We start from the raw sequence: 23,742 nt of genomic DNA on the forward strand, positions 1-23,742 counted from the left end.
ATCAGCACATTTAAGATTGGAGAAAACGCAGTCATCATCACTCCATAATTAGGCTGCAATATCTCTCCAAAACTCCGTCTCCAAATCAAAAGAAAAGTCGTGTGCGAGTTTAATTTCAGTGAATCACCACTTCATCTAGGACAAAAAAAAGTTAATATTAACACCACATAAAAAATATTGAAAACTTTATTTTTGAAAAATCACATATACATTGTTGTGAGAGACAAATTGTTTAATGATTATTTGGCCTCATACATATCAGAATTGAGAAAATACTTATAGTAACTTTTAATTTTGACGACTTTGGTGATTTTAATTAATAGATAAATGATTTAAATAAATTATTTTATTTAGTGAAAATGATTGGTTAGAAAAGAGTGATAGAGACAAAGTCACCAAAGTGGAACTCCAAAAATGCAAATATAAATACAGGTATAGAATTATAATTCATCAATATTTAGATGTCTTCACTTTTTTAGATGTAAAATAAAATAACATAACCTTCTTTTATCTTTTGATAAATTAACTTTTAACATTCTTATCACAAAGTCGTTGAACCACATCATTATTTCTTTACCATTCACTTCTTTATCTTTGTGTGAAGTGAATCACTCAAGTCTCTATCAATTGAGGAAACGACAAAAGCAAAATTGAGAAGAAAAAAATTTGTCCTACGACATCCTATCAAGTCTCTATCAATTGAGGAAACGACAAAAGCAAAATTGAGAAGAAAAAAATTTGTCCTACGACATCCTATCATGGCATGGATATGTGCTTTGTTTATAGAGTAATGATATTTTGACATCCATTTGATGACAACTTTGTTGACAACCTTGTTTTTCTCACTTCTTATTGGTCAAAAACAATGGAGAGAGAAAAAGGAAGAGAGAGAATAACAACATCATGTGAGTATGAGAGAGAAAGTTGTCCAAAAGTTGTCAAAAAGTGGTTGTCAAAATATCATTTCTTTTGTTTATAACAACATGGCATAAACTTTGTTATTTTAAATGATCAAGACTTGGATAAATTTAGTTATCGTTTTGGCTCACAAAAACATCGCAAGTGTTATGTGAAAGGTGTTAATGGGAAAATTCTATTATAGAAAACTGTTCTGAACACAATAAAAAATACAGTATAGTTTAATAGAAAATTGACATGTACTTTTTAAATCAAACATATCTCGTCGAGGACTTGTTCGAACGAAAATATTTCCGTGTTGTCATATGAACTTCTCCTTTTTTTTTTTGAATCGGCAAAAATTATCAAACGCCATCCCCGCAAGACGCAAGGTACGGACGAAACAAGATACAAATGGTGCCGCATATAGACGGTACACCATAACCACCTAAAAACACCCCCGGAGATAAACCCACCAAAACACATCACCACCTAAAACAGATTCCAAAAAAAAAAAACATGCACTGTAAACACGGTATCCACCACCGTCCATCGTCACTACTCACCCACAAAGAACACCCTCAAAATAAAACTCCCAGACCCCAACACCCAAGCTGAGCCACATTTCGAAGAGCACCTAACCGAAGGATCATACAACTATCTCAAACCTCGCGACCTCCGATCCACCGAAAGAGCACAACACAAAGCCCAAAAACCAATTTAAGTCAAAGAACTGACTCCCGATCTCGAATCAAAAGTGATCGGCCCACCAGACTATAGTACCAAATTAATAGGGCAGCCCTCGCCCTCGGTACACCAGAGAAAAACCAAACCAAGTCAAACAAAGATTGCAGCTAGACCCCGACTCCCGATCTCGAAGCCAAATGAACCGGCCCACGGAAAACCAGCACACAATAAGTATGACGAAAGACATGGCATGCGAAGTTTAAACAAACAAACAAATCAAAAGGAAAAGGCTCAACACAACGTGACACGCACCCTCCAAACTCCGTAAAAACCTAAACCACCCAAAAAGCACAAACAAGAGTTAGAGACGACGAACATGACCTGTGTAACATAGGTTGCTTCTAAAGGAAATCACCCCTCACTTAAAACACCAACCACCACCACACATCATCACCCCCACCACACTTCACCACCACCACGCACTACCACCCCCACCACAACTGAATAACCTCCACCACCACTGCATCACCACCGCGCATCACCACCACCGTCACTACTTCACTACGCCGCCAAAACATCCTCACCAAGAAACAGACAACAACACAAACATAAATCTAGAGGAAGACAAAATCCAACAACAAAACACGGGCAGCGACGCTGGTCTGAAGCGGAAGACACAACCTAGATTGTAAAAAGGCGACCGTCTGTGACAAGGAGAAGGCGTCAGTCGCCGGAGTAAACAACAACCAAGCCAAAAGCGATTTGTACCCGAGGTTGAAGAGCATGTAGAAAATAATGAAAATCATTTTCATGGTGTTGACAGCAATAAGAACACCATAACCAACAAATGTCATGGTAGTGATGGACCAAAAAAATGCTCAAATATATCAAATCCAAGGGCTTGTCTCTCTGAAGTTTGAAATCACAATTCCAATCCAAATCTTTCCTTTACGAGTGTACATATCAGCTAGCAACTAATAGAGGCACCCAACACAATGAATTGGAAAAAAGTGACACCTCTTGAACCTAAAGCAAGAAAAAACCAGTCGCAGATCCGGATCCAAACTTCCGCCACAAACCACCACCCACACCTACACAAGATCCACCGCCACCAACACCCACTAAAACCCTGAGAACCACCACAAAAACGCACACCAATATGAAAATCTTCCGCCGGAGAGAAAATGGGGTCAACACCGCAATCTGCTCCTAAAAACCAGTCGCCGAAACACAGCCAACCAAACCCCTCGCCACATAAACCACTGGAAAAGGAACACCACACAGCCACCAGAAAAGTACGCCGCCGGCAGATCTGGTGATATGACGTGGTGCGCACATGAAAATTTTCGTTCGAACGAGTCCTCTACGAGATATGTTTGATTTAAAAACTACATGTCAATTTTCTATTAAACTATACTGTATTTTTTATTGTGTTCAGAACTGTTTTCTATAATAGAATTTTCCCATTAACACTTTTCACATAACACTTGCGATGTTTTTGTGAGCCAAAACGATAACTAAATTTATCCAAGTCTTGATCATTTAAAATTTCTCCTTAATTAAACAATTAGCCTAAGTTCTCGTGGAAGATAAGTTCCCATAATAAAAAAGGTGCTTTCCGGGTGACCACTCTTTCGGTGGTCCACAACCACGACTTGGTCCACCAATTCAACAACAATCAAGTCTTATCTATTAACCGAGATCGGCTTCATGGATCAAATTACGCCCGAGTGTTTCATCATAAACAGTAATCGGCTATAAGCCTCTATCTTTTGTATTATGACTCTACATTCCTTACCTTTCCCTCTCTTCTCCACTAATGAGGCCGCTCCCTTTGTTTTCCTCTTTTTCTTCCTCGGCACAAATACTCCTCTATTTGAGACAACTCTCATCAAGTAGCATAAAAGAACATCACAAGTGGATATTTTCTAGGCAGAGCAGCAAGTGGCATTGTTCTCACAACAATAAATAACTGTTTTAACTCCCATGGGTTGAAGATGAAGCAGGTGAAGGTATTGAAATCAATTATAATGTACTGGTGTGGACACAACCAGGCTTCTCTAAGACCCCCACTTTGGATGTCAAATCCAGATTGCGTTTATTTACCACTTGCATGATCTCTAGTGGCTGCAGAAATTAGGACTTTCTTGGAGAAAATTATATTGTACCAAGAGTTGTGAAACTGGACACAAGCTTTGATACTCATTTTGACGACTCCACCAAACATTTTATACTACTTGATGTGGGACTTACGCATCCCATAACAGTCCCTATTAGACAATCACAACGAAAATGAAGGAATCGACTCACCATTGAAACAACAAATGAAATGTCTGAACGATAGTAAAATTGTTTAGCTTACCAGCAAGTCTTTGGTGCCTTCTTGGATCAGTAAATGGACCCTTCTGTCCAGGGAGGAGTTTGACATTAGGACCATGGAAGAGTCAACAATTTTACGGCCTAACATGCTAGTTCCCTCAAAAATGTCTGATACATGCTTTATACTTTTTTTTGCTACACCACAGCAAGATTGAGTTTATTTGTAAAAAGGAAAGGATATGCATATAATCTATATCTTCTGGTTTGAGGGGATTGTTAGAATTCTAAGTATAGTTTCCATAAGCCCATTAGTGTATATGTATATATATTCTTCTAAATTCTATAATTAATACAAATTCTACATTAAATATCAAAGGGTTTGAGAAAAAAGTATGAGGATCTAACATGGAGACCAAGGACTGCTGAAAATTTTACGAAAAAAGAGAGAGCAAAGACCATGGAAGAGTCAACAATTTTACGGCCAAACATGCTAGTTCCCTCAAAAATGTCTGATACATACTTTATACTTTTTTTGCTACACCACAGCAAGATTGAGTTTATTTGTAAAAAGGAAAGGATATGCATATAATCTATATCTTCTGGTTTGAGGGGATTGTTAGAATTCTAATGTATATATATTCTTCTAAACTCTATAATTAATACAAATTCTACATTAAATATCAAAGGGTTTGAGAAAAAAGTATGAAGATCTAACATGGAGACCAAGTACTGCTGAAAATTTTACGAAAAAAGAGAGAGCAAGGACCAAATAAACAAGTTTATCTTTGAACAGCCATAGATGCGGATAGAATGAGCAACAACCTACTGCGCTTTGACATTTCAGTCAAATCATTCTAAAAATACTAGTCAGGTTAACACTTAGTATGGAAAGAGCCACAACACCTATCCCCTCAACAGCTCCCTTTTATTCAAAATAAAATTTACATTTAAGGGGACCAGCATCACTTTCCAATCAAGAGACTACATACAACTTACAAGTGCACTTATATGTTAAGAAAAGCTATAAAAAGTGCAACAACAACAACAACAACAACAACCAAGCCTTATCTCACTAAGTGGGGTCGGCTACATGGATCAAATTACGCCATAAATAAACTCTATATATGTTAAGCAAAGCTATAACAAGTGCAACCAGCCTAAATAAACTCTATATATGTTTAACCTAAACAAACTCAAGTTGCCCAGAGATTTAAGAAATTGAGCCAACAGAACTCTCACAGTCAACACAATTTTCAGAAGCCATAAACCTTTTTTCAGGTGCAAAAAAATTGTGAATATATATTCATACATATTTATTTGAATAAAATTACAGAGTTGAAAAGCACCATTGCAGTGTTGGCTATTGACTAAAGAATCTAGCATTTCCTTGGATAGGGTTCAAATTTGGAACAGAAGAGCCATTGAACAATGAAATCACACCTAAGCATGGTAAATAATGATAAAATAATTGAAAAATAACAGAAATATTTCAGTGAGAGAAAAAGAGAAGAAACACATTACCGTTGGGATGGTGAAGGAATGATGCAGAATAGTCTAGAATCACAATTCTTTGCTTTTGGCAGAAGTATGTCACAATAACTATAGACAAACAAACTTCACTTTGCTTCAGAAATCCCAGCAACACACGGTTTTGCAGTATACAATTACATTAATAAAATTTGTGTAGCAACCATCAAACATTCTAACATACACACAAGTGACAACCAAAGGGAATAGAACATAATTCCAATCTTAGAAAACCAAACCACTAATCATAAATTAAACCTTACACAACAATTTCTCAAGGAACATATTCAATCGACTAATAATGAACAATAATCCATGAAGTAAACAGCAAACATAAGGTACATAACACAAATGGAAATTAACATACAAGCTGCAGTTAGTGAGTTGAAGAATCCAATCCAATAGATGGATTCTTCATAAACCTTCATGCGCATGTGGCATAACATAACATCTACATTACTACATACATTTTACTATTAATAACAAGGTGATATCAAACTCTCTTGATAGACTTCAGGGACCATCCAACCATTGATGTTTTGAATATCATGAGTTTTAAAAATACCATCTCTAGAATTGTAGACAACCAAATTTGAATCATACTCTAGTAGCACCTGGCCATCCTCGGTAACATAAAGTGCCTTGATAGTAGGACAAAACCCATCATTTACCATGTAAGGAACACGGAACAATTTAGTCCATGAATCTTTATTTCCATACTCCTTCATAAGCCAAACATCTGAAAAAGTATCACTATGAGGAAGAATGCACAAGCAATCCCTCAACACCCCTAAGGTTACAGCAACCACAGTTACTGCCCCATAATCAGGCTGCGACAGTTCTTGATAAGATTCCTTCTCCAAATCAAGGGAAATAATAACCCATGAAGTATTTGACGAATCTTTAGATGCCAACCAGTTAACAGTTCCACTAACGAATTTTCCCGATTCATGACGAGGGAGATGATAAGGGAAATTCTGAAACATTTTCCAAAAATTGGTACCGAATGTATGAACTTGAGTTTTGTAAACCCTATTTTCAGAACTGGCATCACTATCGGATTCATAGCAATTAATGGCTACAACCTTATAAGTGTCACCGAAATGAGCATAACCAAAGCCATATACTGTGTAACTGCGCTCTGGTCTTGGATTATCCAAAGAGGGCAGTATCGCATGTTTCCTTATGGAAGGGTTCCAGATAAGAGCAAAACAGTAATCGAGTCGAAAACAGAGGATGCCGTGGCAAGACCCAACGATGATATCAAATTTTCGGCTACGATTGCTGAGAGGGTATTCTAGATGTGTGGCGGTGGTAGGTACTTCAGCGAAGAATGAGGAGAGAGGACAAGTCGTGAGGACGGTGGCGGCGAATGAAGGAACAGTGATGGTGATGAGGTGGTGGCAGTGGCGGATCTAGCGCCCGGCGATCCGGGGCGGTCGCCCGGGCTTGATCCGTAGTTTCCTCACATTAGGTCCAACCTATAGGCCAATTTACACACTTCAAAAAGAAAAAAATTGGGCAAATTGGGCAAATCAATAAATCTTACAAGGAAGGCTTTACTGTTCTTCGAAGGATTCTGCGTATTTTTATTTGTGGATTTGTTCTCAAAGATCGAGAAATCAATTGATTCGTTGTCATTGTGCTAGGGCGTGAGTCATGGACAATTAAGGTTAGGTTGGTGTTGTTCGAATTTGATGTTTATGTGATTCACTTATTGATGTTAGAATTTGGGAGGTTTATTTTCACATCAGCTATTTATAGTTATTCACTTATTGATGTTTCTATGATTCATATTGTCTGTGTGTGAATTTAAAATCTAATTTGATCACATGTTGGAATTACGTGTTGCTGTTTTTCAGTTTCATATATGCACGCAAAGTGTTTGATAAAATGCTGCAGTGAATTCTCATCAGCATTAGCATCTCCAGGTTTGATGTTTTTTGCTTTTTTAATTCATGAATATTTCAATAACTTTGCTTATTTGTTTTTCCATAATCCAATTTTGATTTGATTAGTGTGCAAATTATGTTGTTTTCCAATTAAATTATGTTTATGGTTCTCAAGTTAAGAAAAAAGTCAGAAACATTTGGTATCCCTTAAATGTCCTATCTTGACATCTCTGGATGCATCATTTTGCAGGTGATTCTTTATCTTCTAGTTTTTTGGTTATCCTGCTTATGTATGGAGTATGGACTGATGTTTGTTGTTTTGAATTATAGGCAACTCACTGATGACTGCTTGTCTGCAACAACCCGTGCCTGTCCACTAATTGAGTCATTAATATTAATGCCATGCCCATCAATTAGGTTAGATGGACTCTGTTCCCTGCATTGGCTCCCAAATTTAGCTCTGCTTGATTTATCATACACTTTCTTGGTGACTCTGCAGCCTGTTTTTGACTCTTGTAAACAACTAAAGGTTAGACGAACCTCTCTTTTAAAATTTTTTGCATATATTTTTCGCCCAGGCTCTATGAAATTCCTGGCTCCGCCACTGGGTGGTGGCGCATGGTTGATTCGTGAAGGTGCTTCTTGGCGAAATTGGAATCGGAGATAAGAGATTTCCATGACTTACAGACACACTGTAGTTGAATGAGGTGCTTGACCGGGAGTCTAGAGAGAATTTCTACTACGATCTCGAATGGAAGTGTTGGAAGGGAATCTCCGGGAGTGATAGAGGAAGAAGGTGATGTTTGGGTTAGAGTTCCAGTGGATGAGTACAAACGATGCCTCTTGGTGACGGTTGTTTCCTCCGTAAGTGTATCGGTGTCGTTTCCGTCATCGGTTTCGTTATTGTTATTCTGCGTCATTTGTGAGTGAGCGTGGCAACTACGGGCTATAGGTACTTAACAATAGTAGTTTATCTGAAAATTCCTTGGTTTTATCAGAGAATGAATTGGTTGGATATGAATTTACTTTGCCTTTGTACCACCTAAAACTAAAATCGAAGTTATGGGGTCTGTTTTTACAAGGCATTTTTCTGAACTTATGCTATAAGTTTATAGGAATAAAAAAAGACTCGTTTGCTAGACACAAAAAAAAAAAAAAAAAAAAAACTCGTTTGGTATCCGTGTCTTTTGTATGAGTTTATAGTTTAATTTTGTGAGTTTATAGAGTTTTTTAGTGAGTTTATTAAACTAGTTTATAGCTTTTATCTCAATTTTACTCGTAATCTTAATTAAAAAAAAATATAAATATTAATTAAATATTCAATTTTTTATGTTATTTCATATTTATAAGTTATTTTAACCGCTAAAATTATTATCAAACATTGCAAATTCAATTAGCTAGCTTATCTTAATCTAGCTTATTAGTTATTCATTATAAGTTCATCCGCTATAATCTAGTTATTCATTTATGCATAGAAAGCTACAACAAACATAAACCAACCACCCACCCTCACTACACATAAACCAAAATCTAGTGTAATCTTTTCCCCCAAATGTGACCTTACTCCATATCCTTGGAGGTTACAATTACCTTGATCTCAGACATGGATTATTATCACAAAGTCGTGCAACCACATCATTCTCTCTTTTTCATTCTATTGTTTATCTTTCCCTCTCTGGACAAGATACAACGGAAGTATAATTCTGAACAAAATTTAAAAAGAAATATACACATAATAGTTTAACAGAGAATTCTTATGTGTATTTATAATCTTAACACATCTTACAGGAGGACTGTGAAGAGAAAGTTTCCTGTGTTATTATGTGAACTTCTTAATTGAACCATTAACCTAAATGGTCGTGGAAGATAGGTACTGGTCACCAATACATCCCTAGCAAAAATGGCTTAGATGTCCTTACATCTTCATCTCTTCTCCATGGATCTGGTAGCTCCCGTTATTTTCTTCTTTCTTCTCATGCACCAATACTCTTTTCTTTTGTATCTTTGGTCTCCACCACTTACTTGGGCCACCTCCCATTGACACAGTGCCTCCACGTGAACATCAACAAGGTGGGGCAGCAGGTGGTTTTGTTCTCCCAACAATAAAGTATTGTTTTAACTCCCTTGAATCGAAGATGAAGCAGAGGAAGGTATTGAAACCAAATCAGAATGTACTGATGTTGAGACAACCAGGCTTCTCAGAGACCCTCACTTTGGATGCCAAATCCATATTGCATTTTTCTTTTACAATCTGTATGATCTCTAGTGGCCGCATAAAATGCGACTTTCACAGCAAGCCTATTTGAAACGTGGAGTCTGAGATGTTGTTTGTTGCTACCGCATCATCAACAATTAAACACAAAAATATATTGTACCACAGTGGTGAAACTGGACAAAAGCTTCAATACCTTAAATACTCCACCAAACATTTTATACTACTCAATGCAGGTCTTAGGCATCCCATAGTAACCAAGTCCCTATTAGACAATCACAAAGAGAATGAAGAAAATGGCTCAACATTGAAACAACAAATGAAATCTCTGAACAGATGATAGTGATATAATTTAGCTTACCAACGAGTCTTCGGTACCTTCTTGGATCAGTAAATGGGTCCTCATGTCCAGGGAGGAGTTCATGGAAGAGTCAGCAATTTTACAGTCTAACATGCCAGTTCCCTCGAGAATGTCGGATACATGCTTTCTTTGAGAAACAACGCCAGTGAGATTGAGATTATTTGTAACAACCTCAATGCATATAATCTTTATTGTTCCAGCTCGAGGGGAGTGTTGGAGTTCTAAGTATTAAACCCATAAGCCCATTAGTGTATTTGTAAATATATTCTTGTAATCTCTCACCGCAGGTGGTGGAGTTCTCGACTGAACAAGCACAGACACACCATCAGAACCCAGTCCTAATGTTATGAATAACAATGCCAATAGAAAATAAACTTGCCCCAATTGATCCTAAAATAGCAATTATGTGAGAAGTTTCCCAAATTAACACAACATTTCAAGATGAAAACAATTGTAAGCGAATAGCGAGCTATGAGTAGTTTTGACTTTCAAGACTTGTATATGAGAAGGCACAAGCTAGCTCGAAGCATAAATTAGCATTAAGCATGAAAGAAAAAATACGCCAAATCATGAAATCAGACGAAAAGACAAACAACCAAAACCTGATGATCAAAATAATATAGTGAGTGAATCAGAAGATAAACCGAACAATCATTGCTACTGATGTTAGTCAAGTAAACAACTCTGGTCAGCAGAGTTAGTGTTTCTTCATCTCCTAGTTTCTGCAGCCACGAAACAGGCACAAGCATTGTATGTAACAAACAGAAATAAGCTAATATTAATCAAATAAATTTAAACATCAAATTGCTTGAGCAAGGATAGTTGATGATACAACGAAAAAGAGAGAGCAAAGACCAAACAAACATGTCTTTCTTTGAGCAACCATGTGCAGATAAAATGAGGTAATACTTGCTATTAAAAGATCCATGACTGTTATCCCTTCGAAAACTCCCACTTCAAACAAAATATAACTTAATTTTTAGCGACCAGGAGCACTTTCCAAATCAAGAGACTGCTTACAAGTGCAACTATATATTTTAAGAGGAAAGCTCCAACAAGTGAAACCAACCTGAATAAACCCTATATAAGTTCAACAGAACTGAAAAATGATAATCAGTACAAACAACTCGACCACCACTAATTCAAGTAGAAGTTGACACATTTTGCACATCATGGACCTGATCCCTATTTTCTATGATTTCACAAGATCAAAGTGAATAAAAATACAGTTTCAGCTATTGAACCTAGTAATTCCCACAATAAGGTTCAAATTTGGGACAAAAGCCCTGATAAATAATTAAATCCATACCATGCATAGAAAGCTATTATGAAATAATAACAAAGCATAAAAATTTAGTGAGCGAGAAAGGGAGGAAACATATTACCATTGGGATGGTGGAGGAATGATACCGAAGACTCTAAAACCATGATTCTATGTTGTTTGCATAAAAATATCACCAACATCGTCATTAGCCGCACACAATATGAAATTTGTGTAGCCATCATCAGAAATTTTAATAAATATACAATACAAGAGACTTGACATAACATAACACTTGATTCCAATTTAAGAAAACCAAATCAGTAGCCATATAATGAAATGCACATTAAAACAACCAACAAAAAACTTCAACTAAGAAATAAATTACAGCTAATATAGCAATTTCTCTTGCTGCAAATTCCACCGACCAATGATTAAACAACAACCCATGAAGTGAGTAGTAAATATAAAAGTTGCAATTAGGAAGTGGAAGCATCCAATGGATGGATTCTTGATACACAAATGGCATAACATATCATCTAACATACATACTAATACTATTCAAGGACAAGGTGATATTAAACTCTCTTGGAAGACTTTTGAATTCCAACAATAAAATGTCTTTTGAATACCGAGATCCTTAAAAGTACCATCTCTAGAATTGTAAACAACCAACTCGGACGTCATATCAAGTAGCACTTGATCATCCTCCGAAACATAAAGTGGACAAGCATAAGTCCAAGAACGAGGATGATCTTTCATGCGAGGAACACGGAACAATTTAGTCCAAGAATCATTATTTCCATACTCCTTCATAAGCCAAACATCTGTAAAAGTGCGATCATTAGAAAATAGGCACAAGCAATCCCTGAACACTCCCAAGATAAAATTATCCACGGTTATCACTCTATGATCAGGTGGCAGCAATAGCTCCCGATATGACTCCTTCTCCAAATCAAAAGAAACAATAAACAATGAAGTGTCCGACCAATCTTTGGACCAATCTTTAGATGTGGACCAATTAATAGTTCCACAGACAACTGTTCCTGAACCATCCGCACCAAAAGGGGCACAGGGAAAATTCTGAATCCTTCTCCAAGAGTTAGTAGCCGAAGTATGAACCAGAGTTTGATTTTTGACAAGCCTATTATGAGAACTGTCATCAATATACCAATCAACAACAACAACCTTGTAAGTGTCACTTACATGATCATATCCAAAGCCATACAGTGTCCAAATCCCCATTCGTTCTGGATAGTCCAAAGAGGGCAATTTAGTAAATTTCCGAATGGAAGGGTTCCATAGAAGAGGAGGACCTTGAACAAGACTGAAACAGAGGATGCCGTGGCAAGAGCCAATGATGTGATCCCAACCTTGATCGTTTAGAGGGAACTGTAGCTGCATGGGAGTGGTGGTAGGGGTGATTTCTGTGAAAACGGAGGAGAGAGGGTAAGACTTGAGTGAGGGTTTGGTTTTATCTGAGACAATATGGTAGTGCGTGGTTGCCACGCGGAAGTGTTTCTTGGCAAACTTTGAATCTGAGATGAGAGATTTCCAGGATTTGCAGACGGATTTGAGATGCATGAGGGATTTGACTGGAAGCCTGGAAAGAATTTCTGCCACGATGTCGAATGTAAGATTGGGAAGTGGCGGTTCGAGGAGTGAATCTCCGGGAGGGATGGAGGAGGAAGATGATGATACAGTTTCATCCGGAGGTGGATCGGACGAAGCGACGCTAATTCCTTCATCGGCCATTCTTTTGCGTTACTGGTTTACTGGTTAGTTAGTGGCAAATAAATATTATTAAAAGTTAAAAGCTAATGATGGGATACACGTGGAATTTTGGATGTCTCCTTCCAGGCTTCCACTCATCTTTTTTTTTTTTCATCAACAAGTTGTATTTATGTCTTTCTTAATTTTAAAGAGAATATCAAAATAAAAAATAAAAATAAGATAAGGAGTATTCTTTTATATCTAATCCTAGCTAACATCTAAACCCAAATCCCACTTAACTTAAACTAATTTTTTGGCGCCCCCTATCCTTAAAATTTGAATTTCAAATTCATTCTTGAAACCCTGGTCGTCTCTATCAATCCACGCGTTTTCATTTTCCAAGACACTTCTCTTTTCTACCTAGCTTCATTTCATTACACTTATCTCTCTCTCTCTCTCTCTCTCTCTCTCTCTCTCTCTCTCACACACACACACACACACACACACACATTCTCTCCATGCCAATGCCACCATCGACCCCTCCCACCAGAATCCATCAGGCTCCGTTGTATCACCACCATCATCCTGGCGGCACCAACTATGGCCGATTCGCAGCCGGTGCTGATTCCGACCCCAACCCTTTCTTCTTGCTCAAATCGGAACCTCTACTCTTCTCTCTCATTTTTGCTCTTCTCTAAATCAGAACCTCCACTTCCGGCCACCTTGAGGTTGTGTTTAGGAGAGGAGAGTGAGGCTGACAGAACAAATATGAATGCGAGAGAGGGTGAGCACGGCAGCGGCAACGGTGGTAGATAGAGCGAAACTCTTAGCTTGGAAGTGGTTCCTGGCTAAGTGCCCTTCTAGTTCTTGCACTTATCATGAGTGGGAGGTGCAACCCGTCCTGTGTTGGCAGCGATAGGGTAATCTGGGGGTTTGTTTGGGTCCGTGTGGGGGTTTGGGTGAGGTTTCTCTGCCTTCTCCCCTTCGGCTGACCTCCTGGTTATACCTTCTCTCTCCTTCTCTATTTCAGCAGGTGTTTGTGTGGTTTGGTGGTTTTTGGCTTTTCTAGGTGTTGTTTCTTTTTGGTTTATGCTTTTGGTGGTTCTTGGGCTTCCCAGGGGTTCTTCCCGCCTAGCTTGTTAGGCTGGGGGTCTCTCTTTGGGGGGCGTTGTGAGTGTCTGCTGGCGGCTCCTCTAGTGTATTTTGTACAGTTTGTTTCCCTTGGAACAAACAAAAACAAAAGAAAAGAGTAGATAGAAAATTGACAAAATTGGAGTTAGTATGTTGAAAGAGTATTCTCATACGATTAATTTCTATCAATTTGATGTCCACTTTTGAGTGTCAATGCTTTGGGGAAGACGATTCATCCTTTACTTCTCTGTGTTAATTAGTACGCGCGTGGGAATAATTAAGCATGATAAGTGCCACTTAAAGTGCAGCTTTTAATGTGAGCCATTCATTTTAATCTAAAGGTTTATATTTGTTCCTCTCATCTCTCATTTTAAACACTCTTCTCATTTGATACACCATATATATATATATTTGCCATTAAAAAAAAATACACGTAGTGATATTAGAATACATCAACTAGTTTGAGTTAAGGATATAAAGGTGGGAGATTCAAATCTTATAGCACAGGAAAATACCAATATAAAAAATTAATTACTAACATTTGTTTATAAAAAATAAAAATAAATCATTGTGCATAAATGAGATCATCAATAAAAATAAATCATCGTCCCTTCAAAAAAAAAAAAAAAAATCATTGTGCATAAATGAGATCATCTATTTTGACTAATGTACGTACTATCAATATATGTTTCATGTTCCATCACTCACAATATACACCATCTTCCACTAGAGCTTCATTTTCACCATCATTCTCTTCTTACAACTCTTCAAAATCTCCAATATCCAGAAACCAAAACCTCTCTTTTTCAACCCTCATCCAAAAGTTTCCAACAATTTAAGGCATCATTGTCCTTAGAAATTTAAGATATCAAGCCTAGTTAAATTGATTAGCTTTTTTTGTTGTTCAAATGTAGAAAATGGAATGAGATTATTGTGTTCCACAAACTTCTAGCTAGAGATTTAGCAGGTAAAAACATGAAATAGTTAGTTTTATTGAAGATCATTCCTTGTATGACATCATCAATCATCTATGACTCACTATGCCCTCTAATGCTGATAATTGATTCATTACTATTGCTGTAATTAAACTAAGAATTTGAGTGGCGTTTCTATTACACTAAGATATTAGAAGCCACTTCTAAACAAGAATAAATGGAAGACTATTTTCACTCCAACTTCTACACATGAATTGTTTCAAAGGTCCACATTACGGTGTACCTTATTTACTCATCTTTTCAAATACATATAACTTAGCTTTGCTCATCACTAAGATTGATTGATATGAACAACTTCTCCTCTAAGTGATGGCTGATCAAAAGTACATAAACGAATCAATGTCGAATTCTCTTACCGGTGCCAAAAGTGGCATATCTTTCTCATTAGACAAGGTAGTACTCAGATAGGAGAGAAGCTCCTATGATAACTGTTAAGTTCAACAAACATAATATCTATCATCCCAAAAGATGATTCCGACGAGAAATAGATTTTGCAAGTGTCGACGTCTCCTTTAGAACCCCTGGCTATCATCGCCTGCAGTATTTATGTTAAATTATCAGAAGATAAAACAGCAAATTAGCTCCAAAATGTCAGTTTGGGATGTAACATGTATAGGCTAATTTAATGGAATGGAAGTAACTTTTTCTCGAACTCAGCATTGTTGATGAAATCAACATACAGTCCAAGCTATGCAATCAACACAAACAAATTTGTAACCGTTTTTATATTTCATAATATTCAAAAAATTTAAAATAAGTTGACAATATGATAAAAAGTTGATGCACTTCAAGCAACATTAACAAATTCGAAAGGGAAACAAATACATCTAAGGGGAACCTGCAAAATTTGCTCTGCATGACTGGAAATATTTTTGAAGATGCGACCGAAGAAGTTAAAGAAAACTGCAATAATATAATAATCAGGTCTATCAAAAATTCATTTTTAACTAAACTAAGAACAGTTTTTCAGTTCAAGAACTGAGTTTCCATTTTCCAATCAAACTACCTACCACATAACATCCCGATAAACATTTGCATTCTAAAACGTAATTAATTTGAAATTCTCAGTCATTTGAAAATAGGTACATGTAACTGCCAGTAGTACAGGTGAAGAATAGAAAGTTCAGCAAGATAGCAACAAATGAGCTGTCACTATTGAAAATAAACAGATAACTTTTACACCTTCAGTAATTTTGTTCAGGAACAGACAGGGATTGATTATTATGTACCAGTCGAAATAGTGGGACAAATGTAAAGATGACTAATTCGCTTTGTAGCACCGACAATTAAGATAGAAGGTGTGTCTGGTGCCCAACATGTATCAATGTCTGGCACGACATCGACACAAGTGGTCAGATTAAAATATTTGACCTTTTCAAATTATTACCGGTGTCAACTTATCCTTGTCAGTGCTTCTTAACTAATTTGGTATAATGCTATGCAACAAACATATTTGTTTGTGTGTGTGGGAAAATCAATAGACATAACATTTTTTTTTTGTTGAAGAAATAACTTATGGTTGTAAATTATCAGTTTAATTGACCTTGTCAACACAAACAGACATGTTAGGATAAGCATTTCCTTGTATAAATTTCAAACGACTAAACAATTTATACAAATCAAACATAGCATAAAGAATCTAAGTGAGATTTATTCACAATCATTAATGAGATGATACCCATAATCTATCTAGTTGGTTGGAACAAAAAATAGTGATTAGAAAACAGAATTATTTTTTGATGATGCCTATAAATAAGAGGAAGAGCTAGAAGTATTTGCTCACCATCAATGTCTCCATAACAGTCAGTTATTTCTAATTTACCCTATGAGATACAATCCCTAAAACAATGTTCCAGACTTGCAACAAAATTCGGATATTAAATGAGCACAGTAAAAAAAAGGGCAACACAGATGCTGCACTAGCAGTAGCAAAACACAAGAAAAAAGGGACATAATACTATGTACGAACATACACTACCACTCAGACTACCAAAACAAAACCGCAAAAACAAACATGAAGGCGTCAAAATTTTAAAGCACCTCCTGGCCTAAACAGAAGTACCGACAGCAGAGGAAAACACCAGCAGAAAGCGGAACTGTAGCAAAACAAAGAGCAGCAGGAGGAAAAAGGATTGTCGCGAAACTCCGCAATGAAGAAATGATAAAAGATAACTTAGCTTTATAAACAAGTCACCTTCTTTGTACAGAGAGGGGGGATTTAACATTAGGATCGTGGAAGACTCACCCGTTTTACAGTGCAACATGTCAGTTAGACTGAGAAACAAATATGTTCCACCTTAGATTGAGTTTATTTGTAACATGCAAGATTCATATACGTTCCAGCTTGAGTGTAGTCTTAGAGCATCCACATTGGTAGGGTCTTTACTGTTTAAGACCCGGTACCTAATAGGTACCCCCAATGTGGAAGGAAAAATTGGGGGTCTCGACCCCCAATCTTAAGTGGACCCCACACCACTTTTCAATAAAATAATCATTATTTGAATTGCTTTTGTTGCTTTTCATTAATAAATAGTTATTGGTGGGACCCATTTAGACCTTTTGATAGAGGGTCTCCATTGGAGTGGTTGAGTACCTATTAGGTACTATTATTAAAAAATAATAAAAAAGTGATGTGTCCATGTGGGACCCGTTTAAGACCTCAAATGTGAGGGTCTCCAATGTGGATGCTCTTAGAGTTGTATGTATTGGACCTATAAGCTCATTAGTTTATATGTAGATATTTGTAATCTTTTGTTTGTAAGTAATACATAATTTCTTTTTGATAAAGCTTGTAAGGAAAGAAATATAATTTATATATACAATTTCTATATTTACTTATTGAAGTGTTTGAAAAAAATGTATGAGGAACTAATATGGAGACCAACCAAGGATTAGCTGAAAATGCAACGAAAAAAGAGAGAGCAGGGACCAAAGAAGCATGTTTGTCTTTGAACAATCATATGCTGATAGAATGATGCAACAACCTACAAATTGTTTACACTTTGACATTTCAATAAAATCATTCTAAAAACATTTATGGAGTCTAGGAGCACTTTCCAATCAAGAGACAGCAAGTGCACTGATATGTTGAGACAAAAGCTATAACAAGTGCAACCAGCCTAAACAAACTCTATATATGTTTTATGTTTAACCTCAACAAACTCAAGTTGAACAGAGATTTAGGGAATTTAGCAAAAAGAACTGGACCAAATACGAAATGACAGAGTTACAGCCAGTTATTCAGATGCTTTAGAACACTGCTTTTATAAAAAATGCTAACATGTCATTCATTTTAGTAAATAACCATCAATAAAAGGTAAAAAAATATTATATTATCCCTGTGCAGACATAAAAACAAATGTTGGACACATAAAAACATGTTAGATTTCTTTGTTGCTTAGACATAAAAACAAATGCCAGGCTAAAAAATCTCTACTAAAACTATTTATTTTCCTTGTATTTACTCATTTTTCTTCTGCAGTAGATTTAGTTGTGAAGGAAGATATAACTTTGGAAATCAAGCTATTAACAGAGAAAACCGTGATCAAACTATGTTTAACAAATTCACACATTTGTATGTATGTTAAAGACCTTCTCTTCTCAGTTCTTACCTCATCAAAAACTAGACTGATAAATCTCAATGACAGTAAAGGGTTAGCACAATTTATGATACAGATACGACTGTGTATCTCAGAGGAAGCATAAACCACCGCAATGCAGACGCTAGTTGTTCGGGGGGTTGTGGTTGTGAGGTAGAGACTTGCACTCTGAAATACCTTCAAAGAAATTTAGACCAAATCCGTAGAAGTCAGAATCATAAAAATAAAAATTGTGTTCAGAAAGCTTTCAAAACATTGTTTTTGCTGAAAGTCCTAAAATAAGTTTAAATACAAAGTAAAAGAAAGAATGAAGAAAGCATCTAACTGTAAAAAGTCAAAGATGCAATAGTGCTTCTGATGGGTAATCCGTACAGGTTAATGAACCTAACTTTGAGATCTCATAGGAATAACCAGTAAAAGATTTAGGGAGATTTAGAAGACCCGTAACCACGGGTGATGGACTTCTAGACTGAACAAGCACACACGTGCCATCAAACCCAGCCCTATTGTTATGAATCACAATGCCGATAGAAAATAAACTCGTTCCCATTGATCCTATAATAGCAATTAGGCAAGATATTTCTTAAATTAACACAGCATTTCAAGATGAAAACAACTGTATAAGAATAGCGAGCTGTGAGTATTTTTGACTTTAAAGACTTGTTTATGAGATGGCACAAGCTAGCTCGAAGCAAAATTAGCATTGAATGGGAAAAACTGTTCCAAAATATGAAATCGTACAAAAAATTAGCATTGAATGCTACACTGCATGTTAAAACACACTTTGTAGAGGGAAAACAAGCTCACTCAATGCACTTGACGCAACATTGGTCATGGGAAGAAACAAGAGCTTAGTAGTGGCGAAAAAATAGTACAAAAAAAGAACACATTTAATAGAAAATAACTTAAGGAAACAAGCATGAGTATAATCCACCAAGAATATGGGTATAATAATGAGTGTTTAAAACTGAATATAGCCAAGTTTTTACTAAACATAAAGCTAAACATGTATCCAATCTCAAGGAAATAGCATCCAAATTTTTTTCAAAGAAAAGGATATTGGTATCTTAAGGTCCCAACTCAGCACATAACATTTAGGTCGTATTGGTATCCAAAACTAAAAGTGTAGTATTTACAGCTAAGAAAAGGATATAACTATTGTATTAAACAGATGGAAATAAATTTAATTTTAAGAGGTATGACTAAAATCAAATAAATTCAAACATCAGACTGTTTGAGTAGAGACAGCTGAAAATAGAATGGAAAAGAGAGAGCAAGGATCAAGAAACATTTTCATCTTTGAGCAACCATTTGCAGATAGAATGACTGAATGAGGCAACAAACCATAGATTGTTTGGACTTGGATATTTCAGTAAAACCTTGATAAAAATATTCGATGAGATAGCTTTTATTAACCAATAAATAAATAACCCCTGGATGGAATTCTGTAAGCATAAAGCTAGCATTCAAATGTGATCTCACAGAAAGATTCATGTATCAAAACAATAAGCTTATAACAAAATGTGTTTTCAAGCAGCAATCCTAACTCAGCGCATAACATTTTTTAAGTCCTATTGGTATCAAAAACTAAAAATTTAGTCTTTGCAGCTAAGAAACATGTATAACTATTGTATTTAACAGGCAAACATAAATTTAAATTTAAGAGGGACTACGAAAATCAAATAGATTTAAACATCAAACTGTTTGAGAAGAAAGATGTATGTGCGGAGGGGGGCAAATATGGAGACCAATGACAGCTAAAAATACGATGAGAAAAGAGAGAGAGCAAGGACAAAAGAAACATGTCTGTCTTTAAACAATCATGTGCTGATAGAATGAGCAACAACAGATTGTTTACAATTTGACGTTTCAGTCAAGTCACCACACCACAACACTCATCTCCTCAATAGCTCCGTTTTAAACAAAATATAACTACCATTTAAGGGGACCAGGAGCACTTTCCAATCAAGAGATTGCATACAAATGCACTAATATGTTGAGATAAAAGCTACCATCCTACATAAACTCTAAGTTTAACCTCAACAAACTCAAATTGCCCAGAAAAAAAAACAAGCAAATACTCTGCCACTAATTTCAAGCAATCAACGCAATTTTCAAAAGCCATAAACCTAGTTCCTATTTTCGATGATATATATGTGAATGTGTATATTCATTTGAATAAAATTACAGCACTTGAAAGTGCCATTTCAGTGTTAGCTATTGAACCTAGCACTTCATAGGATATGGCTCAAATTTGGAACAAAAGCACCATGGAACAATGAAATCCAAAAGCGCATAGTAAACAATGATAAAATAATAAAAAAAAATAACAGAAAATATTCAGTGAGAGAGAAAGAGAGAAAACATAATCCAGTTGGAATGGTGGAGTGGAGAAATGATGCAAAATAGTCTAGAATCGTAATTCTTTGCTTTTGGCAGAAATATGTCACTCTAACTATAGACAGAAACTTCACCTAGCATCAGACAACCCAGCAACACAGTTTTGCAGCGTACATCGTAAAATTTATGTAGAAGTCATCAATCATTTTAACATACAATCACGTGAAAGCCAAACGACATAAAGCATAATTCCAATCTTAAAAAAAAAATAAAAAATACAAACCACTAACCATATAATGAAGTGCACAATTAAAGAACCAGCAAATAACTCCAACTATTGAATAAATTATACCTAAACACAACAATGTTTCAAGCAACATTTTCCATGGACTATTAAAATACATGAAGTAGCCAGGAAACATAAGGTACATAACACAAATGGAAATTAACATGCAAGTTGTAGTTAAGGAGTTAAAGAATCCAATGGAAGGGTTCTTCATAAAAATCACGAACCAATGCCATAACAAAGCATTATACTATTAAGAACAAGGTGATATCAAACTTTCCTGGTAGACTACAGGAGGAAACCACCCATTGAGGTTTTGGGTTTCATGAGTTTTAAAATACCATCTCTAGAATTGTAAACAACCAACTTAGCGTGATACTGGAGAAGCACCTGGTCATCCTCAGTAACATAAAGTGCCTTGGTTGAAGCACAAAACCTAACATCTCCCATGTGAGGAACACGAAATACGTTACCCCAAGAATCTTTATTTCCATATTCATTCATAAGCCAAACATGTGAAAAATTATTAATATGAGCAAGAATACACAAGCAATCCCTCAACACCCCTAAGGTTTTAGTAACCACATTTACCGCTCCATAATCTGGCTGCAATAGAACTTGATAAATTTCTTTCTCCAAACCAAGAGAAACAATGGTCAATGAAGTATACGAATCGTTAACTGCCAACCAATTAATAGTTCCACTAACGAATTTTCCTGATCCACCATAAGGGACACCAGAGGGAAAATCCTGAATCTTTTTCCAATAATTGGTTCCCAAAGTATAGACCTTAACTTCAGTTTTGAAAAGCCTAAGAGATTCAAAGCAATTAAGAGCAACAACCTTGTAAGTGCGATTGATATGATCATAACCAAAACTATATATTGTGTGACTCCCCTCTCGCTTAGGATTATCCAAAGAGGGCAATTTGGCACACTTCCTAATGGAAGGGTTCCACAAAAGAGCGAAACGTTCATCAAGAGCGAAACAGAGGATGCCATGGCAAGACCCAACGATGCCATCAAGACGGTTGGTGCTCAGACTCAGAGGGTATTCTACCAGTGTGCCGGAGACGGTTACTTCAGCGAAGAAGGAAGGGAGAGGATAAGTCGTGATGTAGGGCACGCGTGAGGGATTGATTGGGCTTACAAGGTGGTAGCGCGTTATTGACACGCGAAGATGCTTCTTAGCGAATTTTGGATCGGAGATAAGAGATTTCCAGGACTTGGAGATGGATTGGAGTTGCATTAGGGATTTAACTGGAACTCTGGATAGAATTTCTACGACGAGGTCGAATGGAAGAGTGGGAAGGGAATCTGCGGGAGTAATGGAGGAGGAAGATGGTGAAGTTAGGGCTCCGGTGGAGGAGTTCAAGCGATGCCTCTTGGTGGTGGTTGTTTTCTCCGTAGGTGGACTGGACAAAGCAACGTCGCTGTGGTAATCCGTTTCGTTGATCAGCGCCATTCCGTCAAGAGTGTGGTTACCGCAATTTTTCATGCTCCTCTTGAAAAAAGGGTTCCACATTTATTTTAAACTTGTGGAGGAAGTAAAAGAACTCTGTAGCATTAGTGGAACTATTAGGTGTGTTTCTTTCAAGTTTACCAAATTCATTCCCAGGAATAACATTCATTGGAATATAAAGATGGGAAATTTATTCTAAGGTATTTAGAAAAAATATGTTTGGTTAACTTTATAATATTCCTAGGAACCATAAAAATAGGGATATAATAGGTAACTATTTATGAATTTATTCCCATCTCCATGGGAACTTTATTCCCACCCTTTTCCTTGGGAAAATTTTTCTATTCCCATGAACATTTTATACCCGGGAATAAAATTTAATAAACTTGTAACAAACATAGACATACATATTTCTATCATTTTATTCCCGGGAATCAACAAATATAACTTGAAACAAAGACATCCTTATTGACTTATTTTTAAGTTTAAGAAGGTTATAAATAATGCTTATTTATAAAACTAGTAGTTCAATTAGTATGTAAAATAATACAATGGACACTCTTAATTCGTAATAAAATTTCTATCAATTAGTATTTAAGTATGGGTGTTGCTAACCGGTGTCCCGGGTACTGATTAAGGAGCAATAAATTGATCAGTTCCACTTATTTTATCTCAATTAATATGAGAGATAATAAATCAACTAATAAAAATTAACACAAGTTGTATTCAATACTCTCTTAAAAGGCAGAACTATTATACTATAATTTTGAAAGTTGACCAATTTATATCCTGTGAATTAGAAACATAATATTCTGTGATTTCTTCTTGTAAATTTTCCTCACAACAGTATTTTTTTTTTCGTGAATTTTTTTTGCACCATTTTTTTGTTCATCCCGTGAATTTTCCTCAAAGAATATTGTTTTCTTTCATTTTTTTTATTAAAAGTTGTAGAAATAATTAAACTAAGACAAGATATTTTAAAGTCCAAAATAAATTAGCAATTTCAAAGATAAAACATATCCAAATAAAATATCAAATACAAAATCATTAAATGTTTAATT

The 23,742-nt window shown here is 36.1% G+C and overlaps 2 protein-coding genes, 1 long non-coding RNA gene and 1 pseudogene across 8 annotated transcripts; 1 reads left to right on the top strand and 3 right to left on the bottom strand.

Moving 5' to 3' along the window:
* Nucleotides 1-5,700: 5,700 nt before the first annotated feature.
* On the bottom strand, nt 5,701-8,242 carry LOC146944432 (F-box/kelch-repeat protein At3g23880-like). Its single transcript, XM_085742822.1, has 2 exons — nt 7,928-8,242; nt 5,701-6,845 (listed from the first exon to the last, which is right to left on the bottom strand). The coding sequence occupies exons 1-2, from the start codon at nt 8,240-8,242 to the stop codon at nt 5,907-5,909; spliced, it is 1,254 nt and encodes a 417-aa protein (XP_085598948.1). The 3' UTR covers nt 5,701-5,906.
* On the top strand, nt 6,003-8,403 carry LOC146944433 (uncharacterized). Of its 2 annotated transcripts, none has more exons than XR_015025934.1 (4): nt 6,003-7,102; nt 7,293-7,572; nt 7,653-7,739; nt 7,901-8,403. It is a non-coding gene; the product is annotated as an uncharacterized LOC146944433 (long non-coding RNA). The 2 variants fall into 2 exon arrangements; XR_015025935.1 differs by having other exon boundaries at nt 6,845-7,107.
* Nucleotides 8,404-8,913: 510 nt separating this feature from the next.
* LOC146944434 (F-box/kelch-repeat protein At3g23880-like) lies at nt 8,914-12,925 on the bottom strand. 5 transcript variants are annotated; one of them, XM_085742819.1, is made up of 3 exons: nt 11,281-12,925; nt 9,896-10,198; nt 8,914-9,799 (listed from the first exon to the last, which is right to left on the bottom strand). In XM_085742819.1, the coding sequence occupies exon 1, from the start codon at nt 12,909-12,911 to the stop codon at nt 11,718-11,720; it is 1,194 nt and encodes a 397-aa protein (XP_085598945.1). In that variant the 5' UTR covers nt 12,912-12,925; the 3' UTR covers nt 8,914-9,799; nt 9,896-10,198; nt 11,281-11,717. The 5 variants fall into 5 exon arrangements, with proteins under 5 accessions (XP_085598945.1, XP_085598944.1, XP_085598947.1 ...); XM_085742818.1 differs by having other exon boundaries at nt 9,896-10,617; XM_085742821.1 differs by having other exon boundaries at nt 8,914-9,620; nt 9,731-9,799; nt 9,896-12,925.
* Nucleotides 12,926-21,245: 8,320 nt separating this feature from the next.
* LOC146944435 (F-box/kelch-repeat protein At3g23880-like) lies at nt 21,246-22,685 on the bottom strand (annotated as a pseudogene).
* Between the last annotated feature and the right edge of the window lie 1,057 nt (nt 22,686-23,742).

This window comes from Medicago sativa, chromosome 2 (genome assembly GCF_051527215.1).
Source record: "Medicago sativa cultivar Bolivia chromosome 2, Bolivia_mono, whole genome shotgun sequence".
NCBI classification, from domain to species: Eukaryota; Viridiplantae; Streptophyta; class Magnoliopsida; order Fabales; family Fabaceae; genus Medicago; species Medicago sativa.